This window comes from Megalops cyprinoides, chromosome 6, assembly GCF_013368585.1.
Source record: "Megalops cyprinoides isolate fMegCyp1 chromosome 6, fMegCyp1.pri, whole genome shotgun sequence".
NCBI classification, from domain to species: Eukaryota; Metazoa; Chordata; class Actinopteri; order Elopiformes; family Megalopidae; genus Megalops; species Megalops cyprinoides.
Genome location: NC_050588.1, coordinates 8,814,063 through 8,838,131, shown reverse-complemented (window position 1 = coordinate 8,838,131; position 24,069 = coordinate 8,814,063). Strand labels below are relative to the sequence as shown.

Here is a 24,069-nt window from a genome sequence, read left to right as displayed (position 1 = left end):
CGCAAGATCACTGTGCCCACCTAGATTCCCACGCCCCGCCCCCCCCCTCTCTGTGTGGAACCCTGCTGGAGCCAGAGCCTCACCCCTCAACCCCCTGAACCGCCCCTCTTTAACTCTAGCTGTGATTCTGACCTTTGACCCCATAGAAGGAGGAATAAAAATAAGTGCAACAGGCTGGTGAATTCTTTTTCTTTTCTTTTTTTTTAGCACCAGCTTGCTGGATGGTGTCAGGTGTGCTCTGGTTTGCATGCAGCGTATGGTTTGTAGGTTTGTCAGCAGGCAGGGGTTTTGTGGTGATGTGCTTTTTATTGGGGGTCAGGTATGTGTTTTTGGGTTCCCCATAATTTTTTGTCTGCATTTATTTCATAATACTGCACCCCCTTTTTAAATCTGGTCCATATTAAGGTTTTCAAAAGGGAGGACTAAATTGACAAATGGCCTCTTTTGACCCTGGCCTTAGAGAGGAACTTGCAGAGTGGCATTTTGTGTAGATTACGTCAATGAAAAGAAGACACTATGCTTGGACTAAAAGCTGTTTGAAATGGCACCCTGGGTTTTTATTTTGCAGTACTCTCACTAGTTTATCTTACTGTTAATATGTAAAATGGATCTAACTGGATGTCAAACATTGAATTTTCCCCCCCAAAAAATCAATAAGGTTTCGAAAATGAGCCCAAGAAAGTGTTCAGTTGGATGCACCGAGATCAAGAAGTCATTAGCCCTTAAGGAACTGGTTTAAAGATGTGTTGTATGGCCAACCAAACACTTTCTCAGGGTTCCATTTTTCCAACAGAAACCACCCTAGGTGCCTTTTACCCCAAATGAGAATGGAGGTGGTGGACCACCACTCACGCAGACACCTGCTTGTGAGAGCACTGATGTCTGTTACAGTAAAATGTCTGGTTTATCTGGTTTTCCAACTTAAAAAGGTCCATGAAGAACAGGTGCCAGCTTCCCTTTTGTAACCTGGTCCCCAAAAAGACCCATAGAACCACCACTCCTATTCTGTAACGGAAAAAAGTGACATGATGATCAGTAGAGTGAGAATGCCCTTTAGGCCTTGCAGTATTTTGGTAAGCCATCAAGGATTTTAAAAGCGAGGGGGTAGGTTTTTGGACGTCATGTGAGGTTGTTTATCATATCGTGGCTTCTCAGTCCCGGCCTTGGGATTCCCGCGTTTTCTTCAGTGAACTGTAAGGGCAGTTGACCTCAAACGCACTCTTTTTATACATAATGAATTAAGTTTTGAGCTTTGTAAGAACTGAGCACAGTCATGTTAGGAGCAGGAGAGCTATGGGGTTAATTGAGGGGCTTTCTTCTGGAGCAGTTGCTGAGAACTCTGGTGTGTCAAAAAACAAAAACCCAGAAGAACACAGTGGAAATACCATAGCCAGGCCTGAGAAGCATTTATATAGAGGGGCTGCTTCCCTTAATTTTACTTTTTCTGCCAATAAACCCTGTGAACATAAGTGATCATTCATCAGTTTCTTTCATTCATTCATTCAGTCAATCAGTCGGTCAGTAACTCTCTCGAATTGTTGTCAATCCTGAAGAACTTGAGTAAACCTCTGCGGTGAACTGCAGAGTGAACTGTATATTGTTTTTTTTTTTTATTATTATTACTAATCTAGTCTTTATTTCCACTGTGTTCTTATCGTCTAAAACTGAACATTCATCATCGAGTCAGCTAGACGTGGATAAGTCTCAACACAAGACAGCGCTCAAAAATGGCAACATGAAATGGCGTGGAAAGAGCAGAAGAGGTTAAGTTGGACCTCTTTAACATATGTTGAGGAGGGAATTCTGGGAGCTGGGAGCCAGACAAATCCCCCCCCCCCCCCCCCCCCCCCAACCCCTCTTGTTATTTTTCCTTTTAATTGGGTGTACAAAATTTCCAGGGACGTGGGTAGCTCATGTTCAGCCAGGATTTTTACCTCAATTCAGGTTTTTTTTTTCCTGTGTTGTATGTCCCTCTTTCTGAAGCTTTGGCCTTGAGCTGTTTCAGATCTCCTCCATCAGTCCAGCTATCTTATCTAGCTGTCAAAGTATTCGCTCAGTCATTCTGTCAGTTAGTCAAGTAGTTTTTTTTTTTTGAAATTTTGATTTTTCTTTTTTTTTAAAAGACAACAAAAACTTGGTTGTGTACCAACAGCATTCAGGCCATTTTAATTATTCACTTTGATCTTGTATACATGATTAAAACATACAAATAAAAATTGGTTCTTTATATTTTACATGCCTGGTTTTGTGGTTTGTGTGGTTTAAGTTGATTTTACACAAGCACAACTAATATAGATCTGTTTAGATGTATAATTAATTGGGGACTTCTTTGTTGGTTTTGTTTCCTGGAATGTGTATTACACTTCTCAGGGGATTGATTTGAAACAACAGAATTATTTAATTAGGAATTTAACATAGTACAGGGTTCAAGCGTATAATAAGCAAGCGGAAAGGTCACCTATTGTAAATTGTGCTCCTACTGATTTTGAATAGATTATGCTTATTTTCATTGTTACTTGGTGAAAACTGAATCCACCCATGGGATTGGCATCCAATTTTTTCCTACATAATTCAGAGCTCTTCCTTGCTGTAGCATGACTTGGCAGTCAGTTGCCAAAGCTGATTTACAGATCACCCATAATTCCACAATACAGACAATGGGTGTGGCACCTGTGTTTTTTTTTTTGTTGACTATATGAGAGAAAATGTGACACAAATTACGTGTGAGGGACAACTGAACAGTAAAACTGACAGCTCCAATCAGAGTTGAAGAAGTGTCTGTGGCATTTGAAAGACTGTCTTTTGTGATGTTTTATTCAGTTTCAGACTTGTGCTCAGTTCCAGTCTATCTTCTTAAACCCTAATCTGAGATAAAATGCTGAGACAGTCAAAATTTTGTCTTTCAAATGCCCCCTCTGAATATGAACTGCTTTTCAAACCAGTTGGCAATGGGCATAGAACTTTGTTTTCACTTCACATGGAAAGGGTTGAACACTCACTCTCCCATGACCTCAAGAGCTGCAGGAAGGCAACCGGGCCCTCTTGGGAATGCTAAAAGGAAAGCTGGTAGATTTTTAAAAGTCACCACATTTAACTGTGTAGTGCAGGCATAGGCAATCCCTGTCTTGAAGCACAAGGGATGCTTTTGTTTTTACCTCCATCTGGACCCGCAGTACCATAACAGGATTAATTATTAGGTAGCATGAGTACTTGTGACTGCTAGACACTAAGTACACAAATGTAAAACTAAATAACACTTAATTAGCTTTCACGGGGGAGACAGGTAGTATGTGAAGCCTCATACATACAGACAGTACAAATCCCAGTCTGTTTTATTGGTAATATTGCAACAGATCTCCGATCCAGCACCTTCATTCTGCTTGTTTCCTGACAAAACCATCCATGTGCTATACCGAAAGTGCACTTATGAATCAAAACTCTGTGCTCCAGGTGAGGCTCGAACTCACAACCTCGGCATCGCTCCACCTTGTACTGCTGTATAAGTACCGTGCGCTAACCGATTGCGCCACTGGAGCTTGATATCAATGAACTTCCTAATTATTAGCATGCTTTTATTGTCCTTTAAAGATATGTGCGCACATGCGTGGCTAACACATAAAGTAAGGGGACTTCATCTCCACTGTGCTGTGACTTATGATCTTTCTGCCCATGCTTGAAAAGTAGGGCATTTCAGCCACTTTCCTGAACTGGCTCTCATCTTTCCATCTCTGCCTCCCAATCCGCCTTCAGTGGGTGTTCCACAAGGTTCCGCAAGGTCCTTTCCTGTCCTTCAGTAGTTTGCTGGGGCTCCATATAGGTTCACATGACCTCCTGTACCAGTGTTACACATATGATACACAAATACTGGTTTTCGTGTGTTGACCATCGACGTGTAGGTTACCAAAGGCAACAAGGTAACTTCATGAAATCTCATTCTCGAAGTCCATTCATCAAAATAAGGTCAGCTTTTCTAATGTCAGGGATCTCTTTTGCAGGCTTTAATCTCCCTCACCACCTCCTAATAACATAATTCTCCCCTCATAGACCACACAGAAGTACTTTTGACAACTCACTCACTTTCTATAAGAATATTACAGCACTTTTTCAGGGTAATGAACTTCTTCGATGATCAGCTCTATATTCTGTAGTATGAGATGTAGTATGCCATAGCTCAGTGGGTTGAATGATTCTGTTCTTGTGTTTCTTCACCAGTGCTGCCTTACTCTTCTGTTTGTGATTTCAGAAGTTTGCAAATGCCACTGAGAAAACACATTCACATTGACGTTGAAACATTGTGCTCCAGGTGTAAAGCCATTACATTTCTCTAGCTTAACCAGTGCTTTACACTGAATTTAAACATGAATACTTTTGAATAAACAATTCAAACTAGGCTTCCAATTGGTAAATTGAGAAGGCAAGTCATTTAAAAGAGAGCTCTAGGTAGTAAATTCAGCCCTTTAAATGAATAAATTGGGGATTTTTAATTCTAGACAAAGGAAATTAACATTTTCAAGGCTACTAAACAGATTGAGCCTGAATGGAGGATCAGTTTATTTACTTATTTGTGTAGACTTATTTTTGCTCAAGTGCCCTTCATTTTCCCAAAAGGACTGTTGTTTCATTGACATGCTGAACACTGAATTTTTCCATTTTTATTTGTTTACTTGTACAGAGCACATTCACTGTGTAGTGCCCTGGTTTCCCATCAAGGACAGCCTGCATTGTGTGCATTTGGTAAGCAGCTGAACATTACGTACTGTGAATTTGTTTTATATGCTTTTAATAAGATAGTTTTGATATATCTAAACTGCTTAACATGATTTTGATTTGATTTCTGTTATTACCAGCAGCTAGTTAGGTAATTACTGTTTTCAAACAAGTGAGCCCCCTCTAGTTTGGGTATGGACCGGTCTGGGTAGCAGAAAAAGATATGTTTAGGCTTGATTTGTTCTGGGTATTGCATTATGCGGGTTGGGTCAGGTTCAGATTTCAATTTCAGTCCTGTGCAGACCTTTATTTTTAAAATGTAATTTGTTGGCACAAATTATTCATTTGAGGGTTGTAGCCGACTAATTGGAGACAATATTTGTCTAATTTGCAGTTTACAATAATTTAATTAAAGAGTTTCGAGAAGTCATTTGACAGTATGAATTAGAAGGGGGTGGTTTTAGCCTATTCTGGATGTGTTCCTTCAGGCCGTGTACCAAGCAAATCCCCAATCTAACCCTTGGTCTCTTGCATATATCCTTTCTGCACAACTCTGAAAACACTTCTGGATGAAGAGAGAATTCTTCAGGTTATGCATGAGCTCACAAACTCAGAACCCCTCCACTACTGTAAACACCACACACTAATGAGCCACTGCAACTTTGCAAGAAACCAAAGACATAAGCTTAACTTACTTATTTCACATATAAGCTCTTATTGCCCTTTCCAAATATGCACACAAAAGCACTGCTAACAGAGTTAGTGAGGCATAAGACTTACTTACCTGAGGCTTCACTGTGATTTTGTATTCTTCTGTCCACCACCAATGAGCAGGAACTCCCAGAGACTTCTGTGAGTTGTTTGTTCTTTTCAGAGAGCTTACCTGGTCTCCTGGTTGGGTTCCATCTCTGCTCACTGACTGCTCTCAGCAGATATAGCACAAGGCCTTTCTCCTGTTACTCGTAGTTTTGGGTTTTGACATGGTAATTTGAAGGTACTAATAATTGATACAAGGACCACTATTAGTAATTTGTGAGTAACAATATGCAAATTGAGGGTTCAGTCAATCTGATGTTCTTTTTAGTTCTGTAAGTAAATCCTCTGTTTACTATTTTGAAAACACACAAAGCTCCATGTTGAGCCTTGAACCTACAATTCCAGTATTACAAATGTTGTATACTACCCATTGTGCCATTGGAGCTCATGTTTGTGTTCCTGTGTGGTAAACTTGACATTATAGCTAGTAACACATTAGCCTGGACATGGTACTTTGGGATCCTGTTCTACCCCACTGATAAGCACCATTAGGCGCTGAAATGGCAATCATCTTTCCGTGTCAGAGAAACCTGGGTTCCTTCCCTGTCCGCTGAGTGCTTTCAACAGCTGCACCATATGGATCAATTTGTTGCCATATACCATTCCCCCCTCGTTACCAGTTCTCTATCCTCTGTTAATCTGTATCCTTTCCTATCTAGTTAATATGAGGGGAGCAGCTCCATTTTGATACAAACTAATTCACAAACTTGTAGGTGACTGAGAATACACATTCACATTAAAACAAACATCAGGCTCCAGGTGAGGCTTGAACTCACAACCTCAGCATCACTCCACCTTATACTGCTAAAGAAACGCCACATCCTAACCAATTGCACCAGAGGCACATTGTGTCAATGTGTTAGAATGAGCCCACAAATCTTACTAACACAGCTGTACTCTTTAATTATTAGTTAATATGAGGGTAACCATTCCACTTTGATGCTATACATAACAGATGTTCAAAATAATTCACAAAGGTGGCATCCTCTCGTCTTTGCACAAATTTGTGCATGACTGAGTAAACACATTTGCATTAAAACATTATGCTCCAGGTGAGGCTCGAACTCACAACCTCGGCATCGCTCCACCTTGTACTGCTGTATAAGTACCGCGCGCTAACCGATTGCGCCACTGGAGCTTGGTGTAATGGTTTCAGCTGAGTGTACAGATCTCACTACTACGGCTTGTATTGCGCACAAGTTCTTCAGGGACTATTTCGCTATCATTTAAAATCCATCTGTTCATACATGGTAAGCATGGAGTCTCTGGTGCTAAACTAGTCCTCTTCCTTCCATGTCAAAGCTCTCTTCCGAGGTCTTGAGACCGGCTTCCCTTTCTAAAGCCTAACTGGTTTCAAGAGGTGTACCACAAGGATCAGTGTTTGGCCTGCTACACTTTTCCCCATTTACCAATTCGCTGAGGGCTCTCATTGGCTATCATACCACTTTTGCACAGATGATATGTGTATCTTTCCCTTTTCATCTCTGACATGAAGATCTGAGCAGGGTACTGCAGGAAGCAGGATACTGTTCAGAGGACTGAAGGTTCTGTCCACCCAGTGTTGTTGTTCTCCAAACAAATGCCTTTTTGTTTCCCTGTCAAAATCTTCAGGCTGCCATGTAGGAGACACTATTAAAATTACATGCCCTCGGTGAGGCTTGGACTCAGAACTTTGGCATCTTTTCTCTTTGTACTGCTGTATAAGGACCACATACCAAGCAATTACACCACAAGAGCTTGACAGCCCTTTGGGTCAATTATCAGCACATTACAATTAGCACATTATGTTTGGCTAACACAGCCAGCAATTACAGCAACTTCATCTTGAGAGCCAGCTGTGCTGAGATGTCTGATCCCCCTGCCCTTCATTGACAAGGGTAGGGCATCTCAGGCAGCACCCTGAACTGGTTTTCTTCTTTTTGTGTTAAAGTGCAAGGCTCAGTCTTTATCCCATTACCCCTCTCCCCCTTTACCAGTACTTGGGCTCCAAATAGCATATCGGCATGGCTCCATGTTGTACTGCTGTATAAGGACCATGTGCTAGCCGGTCGTGCCACTGGAGCTTGCCAGGACTGCAAAGCTACAATGGCATTGTTTTTTACTGCCATTTTTCCACATTTGGGGGAAATAGACACTGTAGAGAAAGGAGAAGCTTTGAGATGAGACTTAAATTCAAAGCCTCTGTATGTTACTGCAACTTGAACGAGTCACAGGAGCTTTAGGAAGACCTCCATTGTTCTCACACCTTCCAAACACCTTCAAAGTGAGTGTGGCTTTAAATTAATCCATTTGAGAGGCCACTCTAGCATTTCCCTTTCACACTGTTCAAAAATGCAAGAAAGTTAAGTTACACTTTCATCACTCAGAAAACAGGCATGTGTTAAAAAAATTGAGTGATCCATGAAGTAACATTCAAATAACTTAAGTTGACAAAAGGCTCAGCTTGTCTACCTGTGTGTTTGTTATGACCTTAAGTCATAAGAGTACTTTATGTTTGTGTTTTTTTCCCTGTGTGCTTCTGATTCCCCCCCCCCCCCGTTTCAGGGTGGGGCTGTTCGTCCTGTCTGTCTGTCTGTTGAGTTGCAGGTGGCGTGTAACTGTATTCGTTGTGGCACGGGTCATCCTTGGGAGTGGGGAAAGTGGGAATCCCTTTATGTTATGCTCAGTGTCCCCTGGGCTGGGGCGTAACAGTGTTACAATAGTGTGTATATCCACTCGAAAGCATCACTGACGAAAGGAACAAGGTTTTCCCAATCAGAGCAGGACATCCTTAGCAGCAATGACGTTTTTCAACAGGAAGGAAATACTTCTTCAGAGTACCTTTTGAGAGTCTATTAATAAGCTGCAATATATTTCCTGTACTTGCTGTCCTGAAAGGACCCTCTGGAGATGTGGCTGGGCCACATGCTGATGACAACAGTTTTTCACCTACATCTATCTTTTGTCTCATAGAGGACCATTCATTACTGAATTTGCAAATGTTGGAAGGATATTACACAGGAGAACTCCATTTTTATCAGTGTTAGAAGAGGGATGCCATGGTGTATCTACCCTATATGTAAATGTGAACAGTCCCTTCTGATTATGACGTCTGTGTGCTGGTGTCAAAATACAGTCACTTATATTACAGGGATATGCCTTCAATGAGGATGGAAAACTCACAACTGCAATGTTGCACAATGTTGCACAACATTTACTATATTCCCATGTACTACACTGATTGCTTCACAAGAAGTCAGTAATGGGGTTACACAACATAGGGAATTAGCTTATGGCAAGTCTATATGTATGATGCCTGTACGATGATTGCATGTAAGAGCAATTCTTCTTTTTGCACTGCATATTTTTCAGATGCCCTTATCCAGACTGATTTGTATAGCTTACATGTTATTCATTTCCCCACCTGCAGGTTAACAGAAGTAAGTCAGGTTATGCACGTGGCTTAATTGTACAGTAACGCTGCTGTACTTGGGAATTAAACATATTACCTTTTGGTGGCAAACCCCTTAACTATTTTGCCACACTAAATGATATATGATAAAAACACGAATGGGATTGCTATTTCACAAAATAACATTTTATAATAAAACATTATTATTATTATTATTATCAGTATTATTATTATTATTATTATTATTATTATTATTATTATTATTATTATTATTATTATACACGCTTCACTAAACTTGCTCACTGATCCGAATTGCTCAAGGAGGCAGCCGTTTTGTTTTGTTATGACATCACTTCCGTTGTTATGAGGAGTTTGTTGAGTACCAGTGTATCAGTTCTGACACCTGTAAGATTAACGGAACATGCTGTACATTGGAATCCCTTTGTGCACAATGGACTAGTTACCGTTCGCCAGAAAAGGATTGTGGTTCGTTATTTGATTCTGACAAATTTTTAATAGACTGACGTGTGGAAAAGAAATCTAGACAGTGATATTGACCTCGGCGACAAGGTTGGAATATACAGCTAGCCAGCTAGCTCGCAGCTGGCTAGCTCGTCTTTCTTTCGTCTCTTGCAGACAGACAGCACTGAAGCGTTTGGATATTTCTTGCTAGCTTGGCTAGCAATATCCTCATTCGGAATGCTGGGGGAAACTGGCGCTTCACTGTTTGTATCAATAACAAAATGACAATGCGGTTTATTGTAACATTACATCACATATACGCGCTGCGGCTTCAGTGTTAGCCGGCTGCCTGCAAGCTCCACATGAGTGGGGGCAGGTAGCTAGCATTGTGGGAGTGTAGCTCCAGCAAGCAAGCCAGACAGCGAGCCAATAGCCAGACACTTAAGAGTGTCGATTGTTACAAGCTAGCTAGCTAGCAAAATTATAAAATGGGATTTTGTAAGATATACATGTTATAGTTAGCTAGACATTCCATCACAACTTCTAGTCTAGCCAGCATAGCTAACTTAGAGATGTCATTCGGTTTGGGTGACAGCTATTTCCAAAACCCTCTCAAATTAGATAGCTAGTTAGGTAACGTCATTGTAAAATGTAAACAAATGGCGATAATTTAATGTAAAGTCAGCTAATTTAGGTAGCGACTTTATCTTCAGCATTTAGTTTTTTAGCCATTCTGTGCGATCCCTGGCGTGTCCGCATTGTTATTGTGAGCGATTAAGAAATCAGCTGCGCGATAGCGAGACTAAGTTGGTGAGTTTCGCACACCAATCACACTGCGTGGGGAACAGCCGACGGGCAAAGGTGTTCGACGGGAATCCGAGTGATGGATCAGCTCAAAGTCAAAGACCGAATTCTGGAAAACCTGTCGCTGTCTGTGAAGAAGGTGAGTCTCAAAATTCTCACGCAGAAAGCAACAGACACCAGAGGTTTTTGGAGGGGCCTATTCGCAAAAGAGGGGGAACAGAAAAAGCCCATCGCATCTGTCAGTTTACCCTTGCCCTTGCTAGCGATAGCTTGCTAGCTGTTTGCTGTTACAGAAGTGCTTTACTTAGACAGTGACTGTTGACTATTGTCCCCCACTTTACATACGATAATGACGTCCGGTGTACAACTTTCTTTGTGCTCCTGCAAAACAAAGATGTGCTGATTGAAATGGTAGCCAATGGCGAGATGCTAACCTTGCTAATTCCTCCCACAACGGCTATGTAGTGAGTTGGCTAGCTGTGTTTGTTTCGATCTTACCGCATATTTCAGTTTTCATCAGATATGAGAAAGTGAAAGTGATGGTTTTCGATCAGATTGATTGTGTTAGGGATGGGTTTAAGACTTTACTTGCAGAGGTCCTTCTTTACCTTGTCTGGCATTCTCACCCTGTCTCCATCCGTCTCTGTCTGCTGTTTCCTCTTATTTATAATTATTTATTTTTTCTAGTGACAGCTCCATATGCCCCCATTCTATTTGACCTTTTCGATTTCAAAGGATGTCTCGTCACTTGAAAGAAACTTAGATTATGTCATCATTTCATGCTTTGAATTGGTGGACCTTAAAATGCAGTACACAACAGAACAGAAAATTGTGACTGCAGACGTCATGTTGAAAGAGTTGTTTTGAAATAAAACAATAAAGCATTTTCGCATTTTGCCCTGTTTGTAGACAGACAGCGTGTGTGCGGGTGGGTGCGCACTGCGAATGCCACTGTTATCTTTTCCGTTATTATTTCCCAGGACTCTCTCGACCGCCTATTCCCGACTGAATAATTTTCCATTTTCCCCAGCTGGCCTGAGTTTTGTGTGTTTTTATTTTGATTACTCTCGGAAAATGCTCTATGCCATATGTACAGTGCATTGCGATAAACTCGAATGTAAAATGCAGTATAACAAGTAAAATTTGATTGATTGATTGATTGATTGAAGGGCTTCGTTTAGTACCCTTTGTTCCTAACGTCTATGCCCTTCCGATGCTCCTTCTTGCTAAGTAATAACCTTCTTTAAACTTTTAGCCATTGCCCTCAGGCCCAGACTAGCAGTCAAGGTCCATATGTGTATGTATGTGTGTATTTTTTTTCTCCCAGTTGCAGAGCTACTTTGCCGCCTGTGAGGACGAGACGCCGGCGATCAGGAACCATGACCGCGTCTTGCAGCGCCTGTGTGAGCACCTGGACCATGCCCTGCTTTACGGGTACTAGACACGGGGTGTGCTTTATTTGGGGGGGGGGAGCCATACGATTGCCCCGGTGTGTTCCCTGTGTCTGTCAACATGTTCGTCTGCGAGTGGGATAACTGAAAAAGCATGTGTAGTTTTGGATGAAACTTGTGATCATTGCCAGTGAGACAAGATACTGCAGCTGCTGCGACAACTGCAAAGGGTGCTGCAAGTATTGCTTCTTTGAGTGCAGTGCAATAACGGTAATGTGTATAGGCCCAATATGGTAATAAACCACTTCATTCACAGTAGTAATGTGTAATGTGTAATGTACAATTCACAAAAATGTCATTGTATAGTATCTCAGAAAGACATGCAAGGCATAGGTAAATATTGCACAAAGTGGAACAATTAAGTGAACAACACCCAGGAGCAGTGTTAGCCCAAAACATACAGTGAATGTGTGTTACACAACAGTGTAGGAGATATTTTTTTAACTGAATTGCTATTTACCAGTTTTGCTTTGCAGCAGAGGAACTTTATATGTGCATGTTTTGTTTAAACAATAAAGTGCATTTTTTTTCTCAGGCTGCAGGACATCTCCTCGGGCTACTGGGTCCTGGTGCTGCACTTCACCCGCAGAGAGGCTATCCGACAGATAGAGGAGCTCCGGCACATCGCAACCAACCTGGGACGCAGTGAGTGGGCGCACCCGTCAATTATGCAGGGACAGGAAGTCACACACATGACTGCCACGTTCCCGCTTGCTTTTTCCACTCTACTCTGCGTGCCTTTAGAGAAAGGGTGGCACAACTGTGAATCGAGCAGAGCGGGTGGCCTTTAGATTACATCATCACAAACCACATCCCTGCCGCCTGAAATGGTTTAAACTGAACTTTCTTACGTCGCAACCTCTGCAATCTGAGTGGCTTCAGGGTGAAGATGTCACTAGAGGTGGCTGCTGAAAGTTGAAAAGTCCGGTTGTGAGCGCTCTACCGTCTGGCTGCTCTCTAGTCTGTATGTACCACAATTTGGATATGGACTGTGCACAACTTGTGTGTCCTCACCTTCACTTTAATGTGGAAATTGTGTGGTGTCAGTCAGTGTGCAATGACTGTATTGTTATTGATGATATGTTTCGATAATAAAGTTTCGTAGCAGTGAGTGATGTGGTTGTTGTTGTGAATGTGGTTTAGGCCGGGCCTGGCTGTACTTGGCACTGAGCGAGAGCTCGCTGGAGAGCTACCTCCGCCTCTTTCAAGAGAACCAGGGGCTGCTGCAGAAATATTACTACAAGTAAGTCTTTTGAACATATGTGCCGCAAGTTGAGAGTGGTGTTTGGTAGTGTGATTTCTTATCGAGTAAAATGACTTCTGTGGCGCTTGCCTCCCAGAAATGCCTTGGTTTGCAGCCACGATCACCTCACTCTCTTCCTCACTCTGGTGTCCGGCCTGGAGTTCATCCGATTCGACCTGGACCTGGTATGTCCTACAACCTGGTTGCTTTCCTGGTTAAACCAGTGCAAGGCACATGCGAGCACTGCATTTGGTTTCACACCTACTGTATCAAAATCAGTATCACCCTTACGTGATTTCACTAACTTGAAAATGCTCTTTTGGTTTCACTTTTGCTCGACTTTCACTTTTGCTTTGACATCAATGGATGCACTTCACAGTCACCGTCATTTGTCTCAAAACATCCACAAACACAAGTCCAGCGACATGCCAAAACATTATAGATGTTTTGGCTCCCTGCTTAAGACCTCTTGAGACTTTTTCCCGTCCTCGCAGGACGTCCCGTACTTGGACGTGACGCCCTACATGCCGGAGTACTACAAGCCTCAGAACCTTCCGGACTTCGAGGAGCGGCTGCCCAGCGCCGACAGCCTGTCCCTGCACTCCTTCACCTCCACCAACCTGGAGTGGGACGACAGCGCCATCGCCCCCTCCAGCGAGGGTGAGGAAGCGCACGCTACACGTCCGCTCGCGTGCTCGACTGTTTGGCCGAATCCCTGAGAGCGGGAGCTAGCCATCGGTCAGAATTAGAAGCGCCAGCTCACTGTTGCCCGATGTTGCATGTGAGACATGTTAGTTTGCAGCGTCAAAGGACTGGAATTGACGACCGACCAGACACCCACTTTGAGTTTATCACGGCATTTAGAGTCGTTGGCTTGTTCATTTATTTACTATTGTCAGCCTTATTTATGTTTTATATTTATGTCTTTGCTCCATGCTGTCTTTTCGGTTCTGTCTTGTTTGTAAAGTTTCTTTTCCATTATCTCTGCATATTCTTTGTCTCCCCTGCTAACATTGAGTCTTATCCTTCCTTTTTTAGATTTTGATTTCGGTGACATCTTCCCCATTTTTCCCGCAGACTGGGAAGGTGGGACACTGCTATAACCCCCAACCTCCCCACCCCCCCACCTCCGACACACACACACACACACACACACCACACACACCACACACACCACACACACCACACACCCATGCCTGCTCCCGCTGCCCATCCTAAAGCCGCACGCTTGTCCAAGTTCATGCTTTCCCCGCGTGGTGCCGCGCCGCACTGCCTTCCTAACGCTGAGGTGCGGCTCTGGGCTGCGGCTTGTTTGCGGTGTAACAGACTGGCTTTCAGGTCCAGACTATAACCTTATGAGCTCGACTGAGATGCAGTTGCTAATGTGGCGAGAGGTGTTATTGCTAATGCAGCAAGAGTCATCACTCTGGGACCCTCAATTAATACTAATTTAATGTTCATACGTAACATCCTTCATAACCCTTGAATACTGAGATTTAATAGCATGTGCCTTGCAATAGCATGTGACTTGCTCACTAAAGCAAGTAGCTGTCTCACTATATCTTCAAGTCTAAGGTCTTTCTTGATATAATCGCATCAAAGGTAAATAATCTTAGGGGCCATAATAGAGGCCTGAAAGGAATAAAAGGCTCTTCCATCATTGGGTAGGTGGACATTTGGTGTACTTTTGGATGGGGTTCTTTGTGGAGGTAGCACCTGGGCCCTGTTTGTGGTTTAAAAGAGAGCAGTGGTGCAGTGGCATCAGCCTTCAGGTTGTCCCTGATGACTCAGCGGATGTGAGTAAGCAGTCTGTCTCGGGCACGATGAAGACGGCCTCTTTGTCTGGCCGTGTGATTGGATTTTCACTAACGGTATGCGCTGGTACTAATGACCCCTGCAACCCCCACTGCTGCCGCAGCTCGCCTCTCATGCCGTCTGACCTCACAGAAGTAGCCGAAATGTGCTGGGCTGACAGTTTGCGAAACAAATGCCTTCCAATTGTCCTCTCAAGATCTGTTAAGTTGCTTTTGATTAGATTAGTGTGTGTGTGTGTGCGTGTGTGTGTGTGTGTGTGTGTGTGTGTGTGTGTGTGTGTGTATGGATGTGTCTGTGTGCGCGTGCGAGTGTGTTTATTTCTTGGTGTGTTTTTGTGCAAATCACATTCAGTGTCCAGAATGTGTGTGTCTGTGTGCAGCCTGAGTGTTCTAAGTTCATAATGCATATTTTGCCCGTGTGTCTGATTGAGCCGGTCTGTGGGTGTGTCTGATTCGGTGTCCCGTTCCCCCTGTCCACAGAGGGCGACCTCACCGACCCGACCCACTGCCCCTGCTCCGGCGCCCTCGAATCCCCACCTGTCGTCGGGGCGTCGGCGCCCCTGAGCCCCCCGTTCCGGCGCAGCCACTTCAACGAGGAGTCGGACGCCAACGCGTCCGCCGACGCCACCCCCGTCCACAGGGCCAGCCGGCAGGGCGCCGCTGACGGGGGCGACGGCGAGAGCACGGAGCTAGAGGTCATCAGGTCAGCACGGCCCCTTTTCATTGGACAGTATTTACTGCCAGTGGTTTCAGATGGGGTCAGAGGGGTCATTACAGATGAGGCCTTCTGATGTACGCTAATGTTTGACCCGCCTTATATCACCTTTCTCTGTTGCCATATGCTTCCAGTAGTAAATTACATTTGCACTTTGGTCATTTAGAAGACATTCTTTTCCAGAGCAACCTGCAAAAGTGATTACAGCGAGGTTAGGCTAGTCTGGATCCTGTTAACGTTGTAAGACACAGGCTGTGCCCACAGCACAGAGCTTGTGAGCACGGCAATGGCTATATTTAGAGTTCCTCTCTGTCATGCTTGTCATTGCTGGTAGGCTTTATATTTATACAAAAGGTTGTCTCTCACAAAGGGCTAAATTAGGGAATTGACACTGAATATGCAAAATGGTGCAAGGGGTGTCATTTTAAAATGTGTTTTTTCTGTATTCATCCTCGAAAGAGATGTTCATCCTAGAGGAGACTGTAAAAGAGTATTGCAAGCAAAAGCGACAATCAGCCAGAGATGAAGAAAAACATGAACTGGATTTAGAGATTAGGTGGTATGGGGGCAATATGTCTTTGTCTGGGAATATATCTTGAAAGAGGAATTAAACCTTTTGTGTCTGTTGGAAAGACTAAGGCCTCCAAATACCAGAGCATGAACTCAAGAGAGATGGCTGTGGTTTCAAGGTTTGCATATTGGTTTGGTCTGTATTGCAGGGGTGTGTGTATAGGTCACATCAGTTTTGCAAAGGTGTGTGGATCGGGCAGGTCAGTATTGCCAGGGTATGTGCATTGGTCTGGTCAGTATTGCAGGAGTGTCTGTATTGGTTGGGCCAGTGTCAGATTGTGGATTGGAAGCGCACCTGCTCTCCTCACTGTGTTGGTCCTGTTTTTCCAGGGTGGCAAGGCGAAGGAAGCCAGGGAAGAAGCGCAGAGGGAAGTCCACAAGCAGTGGCCACGATGCCCCCCCGGCACCTCTTGACAATGGCACGGGGGACCCTTGTCTTGATGGCACAGGACACGCTGTTGAGGGGACTGTAACAGCAAAGATGGAGGAGGGCACGGAGGGCTCGCGGCGGCTCAGCGAGACAGTGGACTCCACTTCTGCAGATGCCGTGGGGCAGCCTGTGGGGGAGGTCGCGCACGAGGTGCGTGTGGCTCTGGAGGGGGCAGAGGAGGAGGAAGAGGAGGAGGAAGAAGAGGAGGGAGGAGATTGTCCCGGTCCCCTGTCCCCTCAAGAGCCCTTTCTGGGTGACTCCGAGGACGAGGCCCCCAACCCCATCTTCCTGGAGGCCCCCCCAGCACCGGTGGACTTCTACCGCTTTACCCCTCACAGCCCAGACTCTGCTGTCCCGGGTGGTGGTCACCATGACTCTGCAGACCCTGGCCAATCAGAGGCTGGTTGCCATGAAGGCAGTGAAAATGAGAGAGAAGAAGGGGTGCTGGCTGGACTGGACACCCCCCCGAGCCTTGGGGAAGAAGCAGAGGAGGCGGAGGAAGAAGAGGAAGATGGAACACAGCCAGAGGAAGGGGAGAACAGCTGTTCCCCAGAAGATGAAGGAGAGGGAAAAGAGGAGCCAGAAGAGGAGAAGACCAGCCCGGCAGAAATCACCCATCCTGCTGAGTTCAGGTGAGGCACCCCTTGTGAACCTGCCATAAAAAGCATCCTTGATGACCAGCAGGCACGTTGATCCACCTAAGTCCACTGCTGCAGTATGAGATTCTGTCTGCGTCGCTGAGGGAGCTGAGTTTGCACTGAGGTCTGCGTGGTGCTGATGGTCTCCTCTTCGTTTCAGGGTGGATAACAACCACCTCCTCCTGCTCATGCTGCACGTGTTCAGGGAGAACGAGGAGCAGCTGTTCAAGGTGAGGGCAGGATAGACCCTGCGGGGGGGGTGTTTTGGGGTGAAGGTCACTGGTGAGCCTTCCAGATGGCATAGTTCTGTTGTCATTACCATGTAAAACACAGTTGTTAGATCACTGCGGCGCTGGCTTGATGAGGACTGTCCTTTGCTCCATGAGCCCAACAGGAGAACGTTTCCTCTCTCCAACAGTGATTCAGACTTAGCCAACCATCGATGGCTGTTGTTTCAACTTTCACACAGTTCCCACAATCCTCGTGAATGCTTGAAAACATCATTGTCCTGCATAATAGTGGAAAGTGGACAAGTGTCCCATTGTCCAAGAAAGGCCGAGGAAAATTGCCAAAGGCTAAACAAATAGCTGATTTGTACTTTCTTCCTGTAGCGTGATATCATTCGCTCTCAAATCTAGCAGTGTCTTTCTTGCAAAAAAAAAGTTTGGTGAGCCTTCGACGAGAAGTGGCTGATGACTGTTTGAGTTAATGCTGAGGGTACTGGAAAGGTTGTCCGTGGCAGACATGAGCTGGCAGAGCCCGTAATACGTCCTTTAAAAGTCGTGGAACGTGTGAACCTGCTTTCAGATGGTGAGCATGAGCACCGGCCACACGGAGGGAGACCTGCAGGCCCTGTACATCCTGCTGACAGACTGCTACATCTACCTGCTCCGCAAAGGTGGGCCTCACATGGTGCTCAGGGGCCTTTACGGGTGTCAGGAGCTGCCGTTTCCTTAGCTTACACACTTTTATACTTCTGGCTCTTTTCTTTACATTCTGCACGCCTGATTTCATCAATTCATCTGTTCATGCCCTACCGAGTCCAATGCTTGTGTTTTTTTGCCTATGCCCTTCTTAATATAATATAGTATATAATATATTGTTGCACATGGCTCCTCTAGCACAGTGGTCTAAGTTTTCATTTGAAAAAGTATCCTGAGGTGACATATGCCATTTTTGGAGAAAGGCTGCATAAAACAAGCCTGAGCTTACAAAAACGGTTCATTCCAATGTGCTGAATGCATTCATATCACTGGCTTGTTCATTAAGCCTGCTGACTGTTATTCCCTGCCTGGCACATCCACAAGCGGGCGTCTGTGCAGACACAAAGTATTTTGAAAGCAATGTGTCTGTGCATTTCAAAGAGCATTTCCAAGCCCTGAGGAGCAGTGGTAGGAAATAGTTCAAAGCGGTCCAGTTTCACAGTAATCGGACTCCTGACGCAATAAAAGTAATCCTTGAAAATCTTAGATTTATCCTCAAAATGTCATTCAGAAGTCACGGGGAATATAAATCTGATTTTCAGCGAAACCCCAAATGCACCTCCGTGCTTGTCTGCAGTTGGTGTTCAGTACGAGTGTGTGTAGGCATCGGGAGGCTGCTTAGTGCGTGAGTGTGTGTATGTATTAGGGGGAGGCTCCTTAGTGCCTGTGTGTGTGCGTGCGTGTGTGCGCGTGCATGTGCGTGTGTGAGGGTATTGGGGTTGCCCCTGATTGAGGCTGTGCACCCTGTGTGTTCCCTCTCCTAAGGGGCAGCAGAGAAGCCCTACACGGTGGAGGACTTCATCTCCTACAGCGAACTCGACTATCTCTCGGTGAGCGGCGTTTTCCTGAGCACGCTACCCATTCACACTCATCCACATCGGCATCTTTTTAATTTTATACCACATCTCTTTAAATTTACATCTTATCCATAGCAACTTCAAATCAAGGTGCTTAAGTGCACATGAGGCCACCATAAACAGTGGCACATACAGAAAACAGATCGCATTTAAACAATGCATTTAAACACGCCACAACAGCTAGCATCATGCTAAAGACACAGGCTAAGTTCTGTACAGCAGTGACGGATAGCTAAAGTGACAGTGTGTGAATCGGTGCTATGATACCCCCTAAAGCGCTGAATAAAATTAGACGCAGCAGTTTGGATAGAGGCTGGGAGGGGTAGCCTCCCCCCCCGACACTACCCAGGGCTGAGCGGTGTGCGGTTCTGTGCCTCAGGTCGGCCTGGACCAGCAGACGGTCAGGCTGGTGTGCACCAACAGGAGGAGGCAGTTCCTGCTGGACACGGCGGACATGTCACTGACCGCGTGAGCACGCCCTCCGAGCCACCCTTCCATCTTTCTTTTGTATTGTCGATGTCCATGTGCATTGCACACACCGTTATCCAGAGGGCCTTAACAAAACAGCATGACTTAACATGACGCATTAAAAATGTCACATGAATGCATATTACAATGGCTGAGCGCTAAGTTGAAAAACAGTGCCAAAATGAAAGCACATAACAGTAAAAACATGCCTGCCATTCACCCATCAGATCAACATACTTACATCATGTCATACTAACATGAATATAGACATCTATGAAAGCAGTAAAAAAAGCTTAAAAAAGGACAGAAAATAATATTTCTCTCCTTTTTTTAACCTTTGATCTCTCTCTGTATGTCTCTTTCTCTCAATTCAGTTCTGCGGTGCTTTATTGGTAGGACAAACAAAAGTGTTGCCAACAGTCACTCTCCCTCATTGCCCCCCTCGTCTTTCCCTCTGTCAGCTGGTTTCTGGATGCCCTGAGTTCGGCCATGATTAAGGGGTGCCGGCAGCCCCCCTACCCTTCCGTCCTGACCGATGCCACCATGGAGAGGCTGTCCCTTACCAAGTTCGTGTCCCAGGAGGCGCACTGCGAGGTATGGTTCATCCACCTCTATTGCAGGGGGAAACCTCACCACACGTGGAGATTGGGCAGGGGCGGGGGGGGGGGACGGGGTGCGCTGACCTGGAGAAGAAGGCATGGAGAAAGCCTGCAGTCAACCAGGGGACACTTCCATTGTTCCATTTCATACATCGCTGAAGATGGCCGGATTGCCGAAACGCGTCAACAGGCTAATCGTTTTGAGGATGAAATCCATTTGACTGTTTGAAATCTGGAAAAGGAAATGCCCAGTACTCTACAGTAATGCCTAGCGCTGGCTGTGGACTATGTTTTCTGTCATGGTGAATTATGCTCACTGTGTTACCCATCCTTCACGCGTAATAGAGGAGGAAAAACCATCCCTTTTGCAGAATGAATTCTACACGCATGCTGATAAAGGGTTAGGACCAACACTAAGAGGGGCTGGGATTGGGTCAGAAAGGCAGGTGGTCTTCAGCAGGTCCCTGTTCTCAGATCAGTTAAGATTGTGGAGTCTTTATTGTGCATTATCAGGACCCTCTCTGACACAGCGTCTGTGGTGAATGTACCCTACAGGTATCCGAAGTGTGTGTCCTGCTGTACTCCCTGGTTCACTGGGAGGACCCCCTGGACGTAACCTTGGGCCAGCAGGTGGCGCCGAACGGGCCTTCGGACTCGGCCAGCACCAAGGAGGGCCCCCTGTTGTACCGTGCTGGAACCACATACCTGGGGAGGGAGCTATGGAAGAGCTGCTATCTCGTTCTCAGGTACAGCCATGTCGTGTTTTAAATTAATATCATTTATCACGTTAGGAGTTCATAGCTTTGTCGTAAATGCTTGTTACCGTGGCTTCACTGATTCCGAGGAAGTGGTCCGCTCATAGCGCCCGCGGATGGCTGTATGTGTTGTGTATTAAGTGTCATATAACGTAAGCATGTTTGTATGCTTATCAAGCATGTTTTTTATGTTGAAAGGTTCCTCTCATTGCAGTGCTTACATTACAGTACTCTCTGCTGCATGTTTTACAGCAACGGTATACTCTATCAGTACCCAGAGAGGACAGACGTGACTCCACTGGTGTCCATCACCATGGGGTAAGCCTGACGTGCTCACTCTTAGCTCTCTGATGGGGTCGTAGTGTCATACTGTGTGTACGTATGGACTACTAAAGCGCCAGGGGATGCGAACACTATAATGCAAGAAATGAAATCCTTGTGATGAAGTTGTCCTCGTGTAGCGATGCTACATTAAGGGGAGGAACCTACAGCTGTTTCTCCTTTTCATTGTCCATTCCCATTCAAATGCCTCTTGTGGCAGTATATCACCTCACCTCAGGAAAATGGAGCAAAGCTGTTATTTGATTGGCCAATGGTGGCCTCTTTATTAAATAATAACAAAAATGTTGCCTACCTGGAGTTTTTGCCTACCTGAAGTTTTTAAAGCTTCACCTGGAGTACTTGGCTTGCAAACAGTATAGAAACATGTAGAAATATGTTTTGTGCATTTCACTCCCATCCAATACCCCCCTGTAAATATGGCGGTAGCTTTTTTGAACTTCACAGTTTAATTTTCATTTCTAGCCATAATGTCCTTCACTTTCCTGTTTTTTTTTTACTTTTTGTCCACACGTTAGGGAAGATTTATATAGAGCAGCAAGTGTCTGCACAGTAGATCCTTAGGTTTGAATGTGTGCAGACTTGGTTGTGCGTTTCTGAGTTACCGACAGTCCCTTCCTCTCTCTCCTTCGAGTGGGGAGCACTGTGGGGGCTGCCGGCGCTCCCACTCCTCGGAGCGGCGGCACTCCTTCCAGGTGATCCTGACAGAGCGCCCCCCGCTGGAGCTCAGCGCGTGCGACGAGCGGGACATGGCCGAGTGGATGCAGGTCCTCTGCCAGTCCGTCTCCAAAGGGGTGAGGCTGCGCCCCGGCATCCCAGGGATCCTTGCTGTGCTCGTCGGAACCCCCCCGCAGGTCCCCCCAAGCACCAACACACTGGATTTAATTTGACTCAAACCCCTGCCCCTTCAAGCGTGCCCAAATGAAAGGTGCTATGGTCACAGTGTGAAAGTGGCACTCTCTTTGAAGGACCAAAAACCTTTGCTTCATATAAGATGACAAAAATAACTGTCAGTGAGCTTATGGAGGATGGTTTAAACGACTGTGGTGAAAAATTCAGTTTCTGCAGGGTTATACAGATGGACAGCTATGACAAACTACCACTGTGTAACTCCTGTCAATTTCAACTGCCATCTCATTCTACAATGTACATCATATTCTTTCGACTTTTTAAATTGCACTGGTTAAGGAGGTGGGCTGGAAAATTGCACCAGTATTAACAGGAGGAATGGCTGAATACTCTCTCTCTCTTCCTCTCCTTCTCTTTCCTTCTCCTTCTCTCTTCCTCTCTCTGTCTCCTGGCAGATGATCCCGCAGGGGGTCACTCCCTCTCCGTGTATCCCATGCTGCCTCGTGCTGACGGACAGGCAGCTGCTGACGTGTCACCAGGACTGCCAGACCAGCTTCTTCCGCTCCCTCGGGGCAGCCGAGCTGCGTGACGTCACCGCCATCTCCCTGGAGAGAGACAAAGAATACTGCGTCATTGTGAGGCGCCCACCAAGCCTTTTAAGACAGCTGGCCTTTTCTTCTCATTAGCTCTCACAGACCGCTTATAAAGGCCCATTAGCTAGTGACATGCAGCTGGGATGACCAATGAGCCATTGTTAAAATATAACTACAGGGTCATCTTTACTCATGACGGCTCTTCAGTACGTTCATGAGACAAACACACCCCTTTGACAAACACACCCCTTTGCAGCTGTTTGAGAAGCCCATATTTGTGGTCAGTCCATAAAGAAAGCATTAATTTCAGTTCTTTTTTTATTGTACATAAAGCAGTTTTAGCATGTTAGCATTAGCATCTCGTCTCTCTCCCTCCCTCTCTCTCTGCAGGAGTTTGCAGAGGACCGTGCTCAGTTCCTGCCACCCTGGGTGCTGTACTTCAGCGGCTGTGAGGAGAGAGACCGCCTGCTGGGGGCACTAGAGAGCGCCTGGAAAGACATCTTCCAGGTAAGAGAGGGAGGGGGAGAATGTGAGAAACAGGCGAAGAATGCATTGCAATAACAGTCTGCAACAATTTTGTGAAATTAAACTTAGCTCCTAACCCTCACCCCTATGCCCCACCCGTTATCCTCATGTTCCACCCCACCTTTCATGCCCCTTGCTGTCTCCTGCTTCACTACCACAACTCTATTCCCCCTGTTTCAAACCTCTCCCCCAACATTCTACACCTCACCCCATACCTTACCCATCTCCTAAATGCTCCACCTATCTCCCCATGCCCGCTCTTATCATGCCACCCACACATCTTCCCATCTTCCCTGTCTCGCCCTTACCACATGCCCCACTCAACTCTCAAATACTCTGCCCCTTCCACCACACTCTGCCCCTCTCCCAATGCCCTACTCTTACCCTCTGTGTCTCGCCCCTCTCCCCGGCGTCTCGCCCCTCTCCCCTGTGTCCCGCCCCTCTCCCCTGTGTCCCGCCCCTCTCCCCTGTGTCCCGCCCCTCTCCCCTGTGTCTCGCCCCTCTCCCCGGCGTCTCGCCCCTCTCCCCGGCGTCCCGCCCCTCTCCCCTGTGTCCCGCCCCTCTCCCCTGTGTCCCGCCCCTCTCCCCTGTGTCTCGCCCCTCTCGCTGTGTCCCATAGTCCAGTCTCCCGCAGAAGGGCGTGTCGGACGCCTCCCTGCAGAGGCGGTGCGGGGAGGCGCTGGCCCTCATCAGGAGCGCCTGGCAGCGCAGCGACAGCCTGCACCGCGGCAGAGAGCGGAGGGAGCCCTGGTGCTGAGGGCCGTCCACCACCAACAAACACCCCCTGCGCAAACAGGAACGGATACTAAGCACAGGGACTCTTTAGGGTTTGCACAGGGTGAAGCGCACATCACTCCGAGGGTTACTGAGCACGACAATGCACTACGGTCAGGTTGAACTCTACTCCGCTGGTTTCCCATTGGAAAACCATGCTGCACTAAAGGTCCGTCCCTCAGTGTTCATGTTCATACGCTCAGCGTTGGCTCAGTGTGGAGGCCTTCTGTCCGTGCTGACTGGGGTCTCCTCAGTCCTCTCAGTGCAGAGAGCCTTTCTCAGGAAT

The 24,069-nt window shown here is 46.0% G+C and overlaps 1 protein-coding gene and 2 non-coding genes across 4 annotated transcripts; 1 reads left to right on the top strand and 2 right to left on the bottom strand.

The window, feature by feature from the left end:
- Positions 1-3,442: 3,442 nt before the first annotated feature.
- Positions 3,443-3,536, bottom strand: trnai-uau. The gene is made up of 2 exons: positions 3,499-3,536; positions 3,443-3,478 (listed from the first exon to the last, which is right to left on the bottom strand). It is a non-coding gene; the product is annotated as a tRNA-Ile (tRNA).
- Positions 3,537-6,567: 3,031 nt separating this feature from the next.
- Positions 6,568-6,661, bottom strand: trnai-uau. The gene is made up of 2 exons: positions 6,624-6,661; positions 6,568-6,603 (listed from the first exon to the last, which is right to left on the bottom strand). It is a non-coding gene; the product is annotated as a tRNA-Ile (tRNA).
- A 3,258-nt stretch (positions 6,662-9,919) lies between these two features.
- On the top strand, positions 9,920-23,908 carry LOC118779202 (pleckstrin homology domain-containing family M member 2-like). Of its 2 annotated transcripts, XM_036531175.1 has the most exons (20): positions 9,920-10,319; positions 11,508-11,614; positions 12,167-12,276; positions 12,775-12,874; positions 12,972-13,059; positions 13,369-13,534; positions 13,913-13,960; positions 15,169-15,391; positions 16,304-17,035; positions 17,202-17,271; positions 17,849-17,939; positions 18,790-18,854; positions 19,261-19,349; positions 19,811-19,943; positions 20,504-20,694; positions 20,956-21,021; positions 21,677-21,836; positions 22,347-22,526; positions 22,875-22,991; positions 23,629-23,908. In XM_036531175.1, exons 1-20 carry the CDS (start codon positions 10,260-10,262, stop codon positions 23,764-23,766), a joined length of 2,934 nt encoding a protein of 977 aa, XP_036387068.1. In that variant the 5' UTR covers positions 9,920-10,259; the 3' UTR covers positions 23,767-23,908. The 2 variants fall into 2 exon arrangements, with proteins under 2 accessions (XP_036387068.1, XP_036387069.1); XM_036531176.1 differs by lacking the exon at positions 13,913-13,960.
- The last annotated feature ends 161 nt before the right edge of the window (positions 23,909-24,069 follow it).

Bases quoted from the DNA above. Each gene is read 5' to 3' on its own strand.
- LOC118779202 (XM_036531175.1), top strand. From the start codon at position 10,260: ATGGATCAGCTCAAAGTCAAAGACCGAATTCTGGAAAACCTGTCGCTG. The intron at 12,277-12,774 runs GTGAGTGGGCGC...AATGTGGTTTAG, and splicing joins CGCAACCAACCTGGGACGCA to GCCGGGCCTGGCTGTACTTG. The intron at 20,695-20,955 runs GTACAGCCATGT...CATGTTTTACAG, and splicing joins AGCTGCTATCTCGTTCTCAG to CAACGGTATACTCTATCAGT.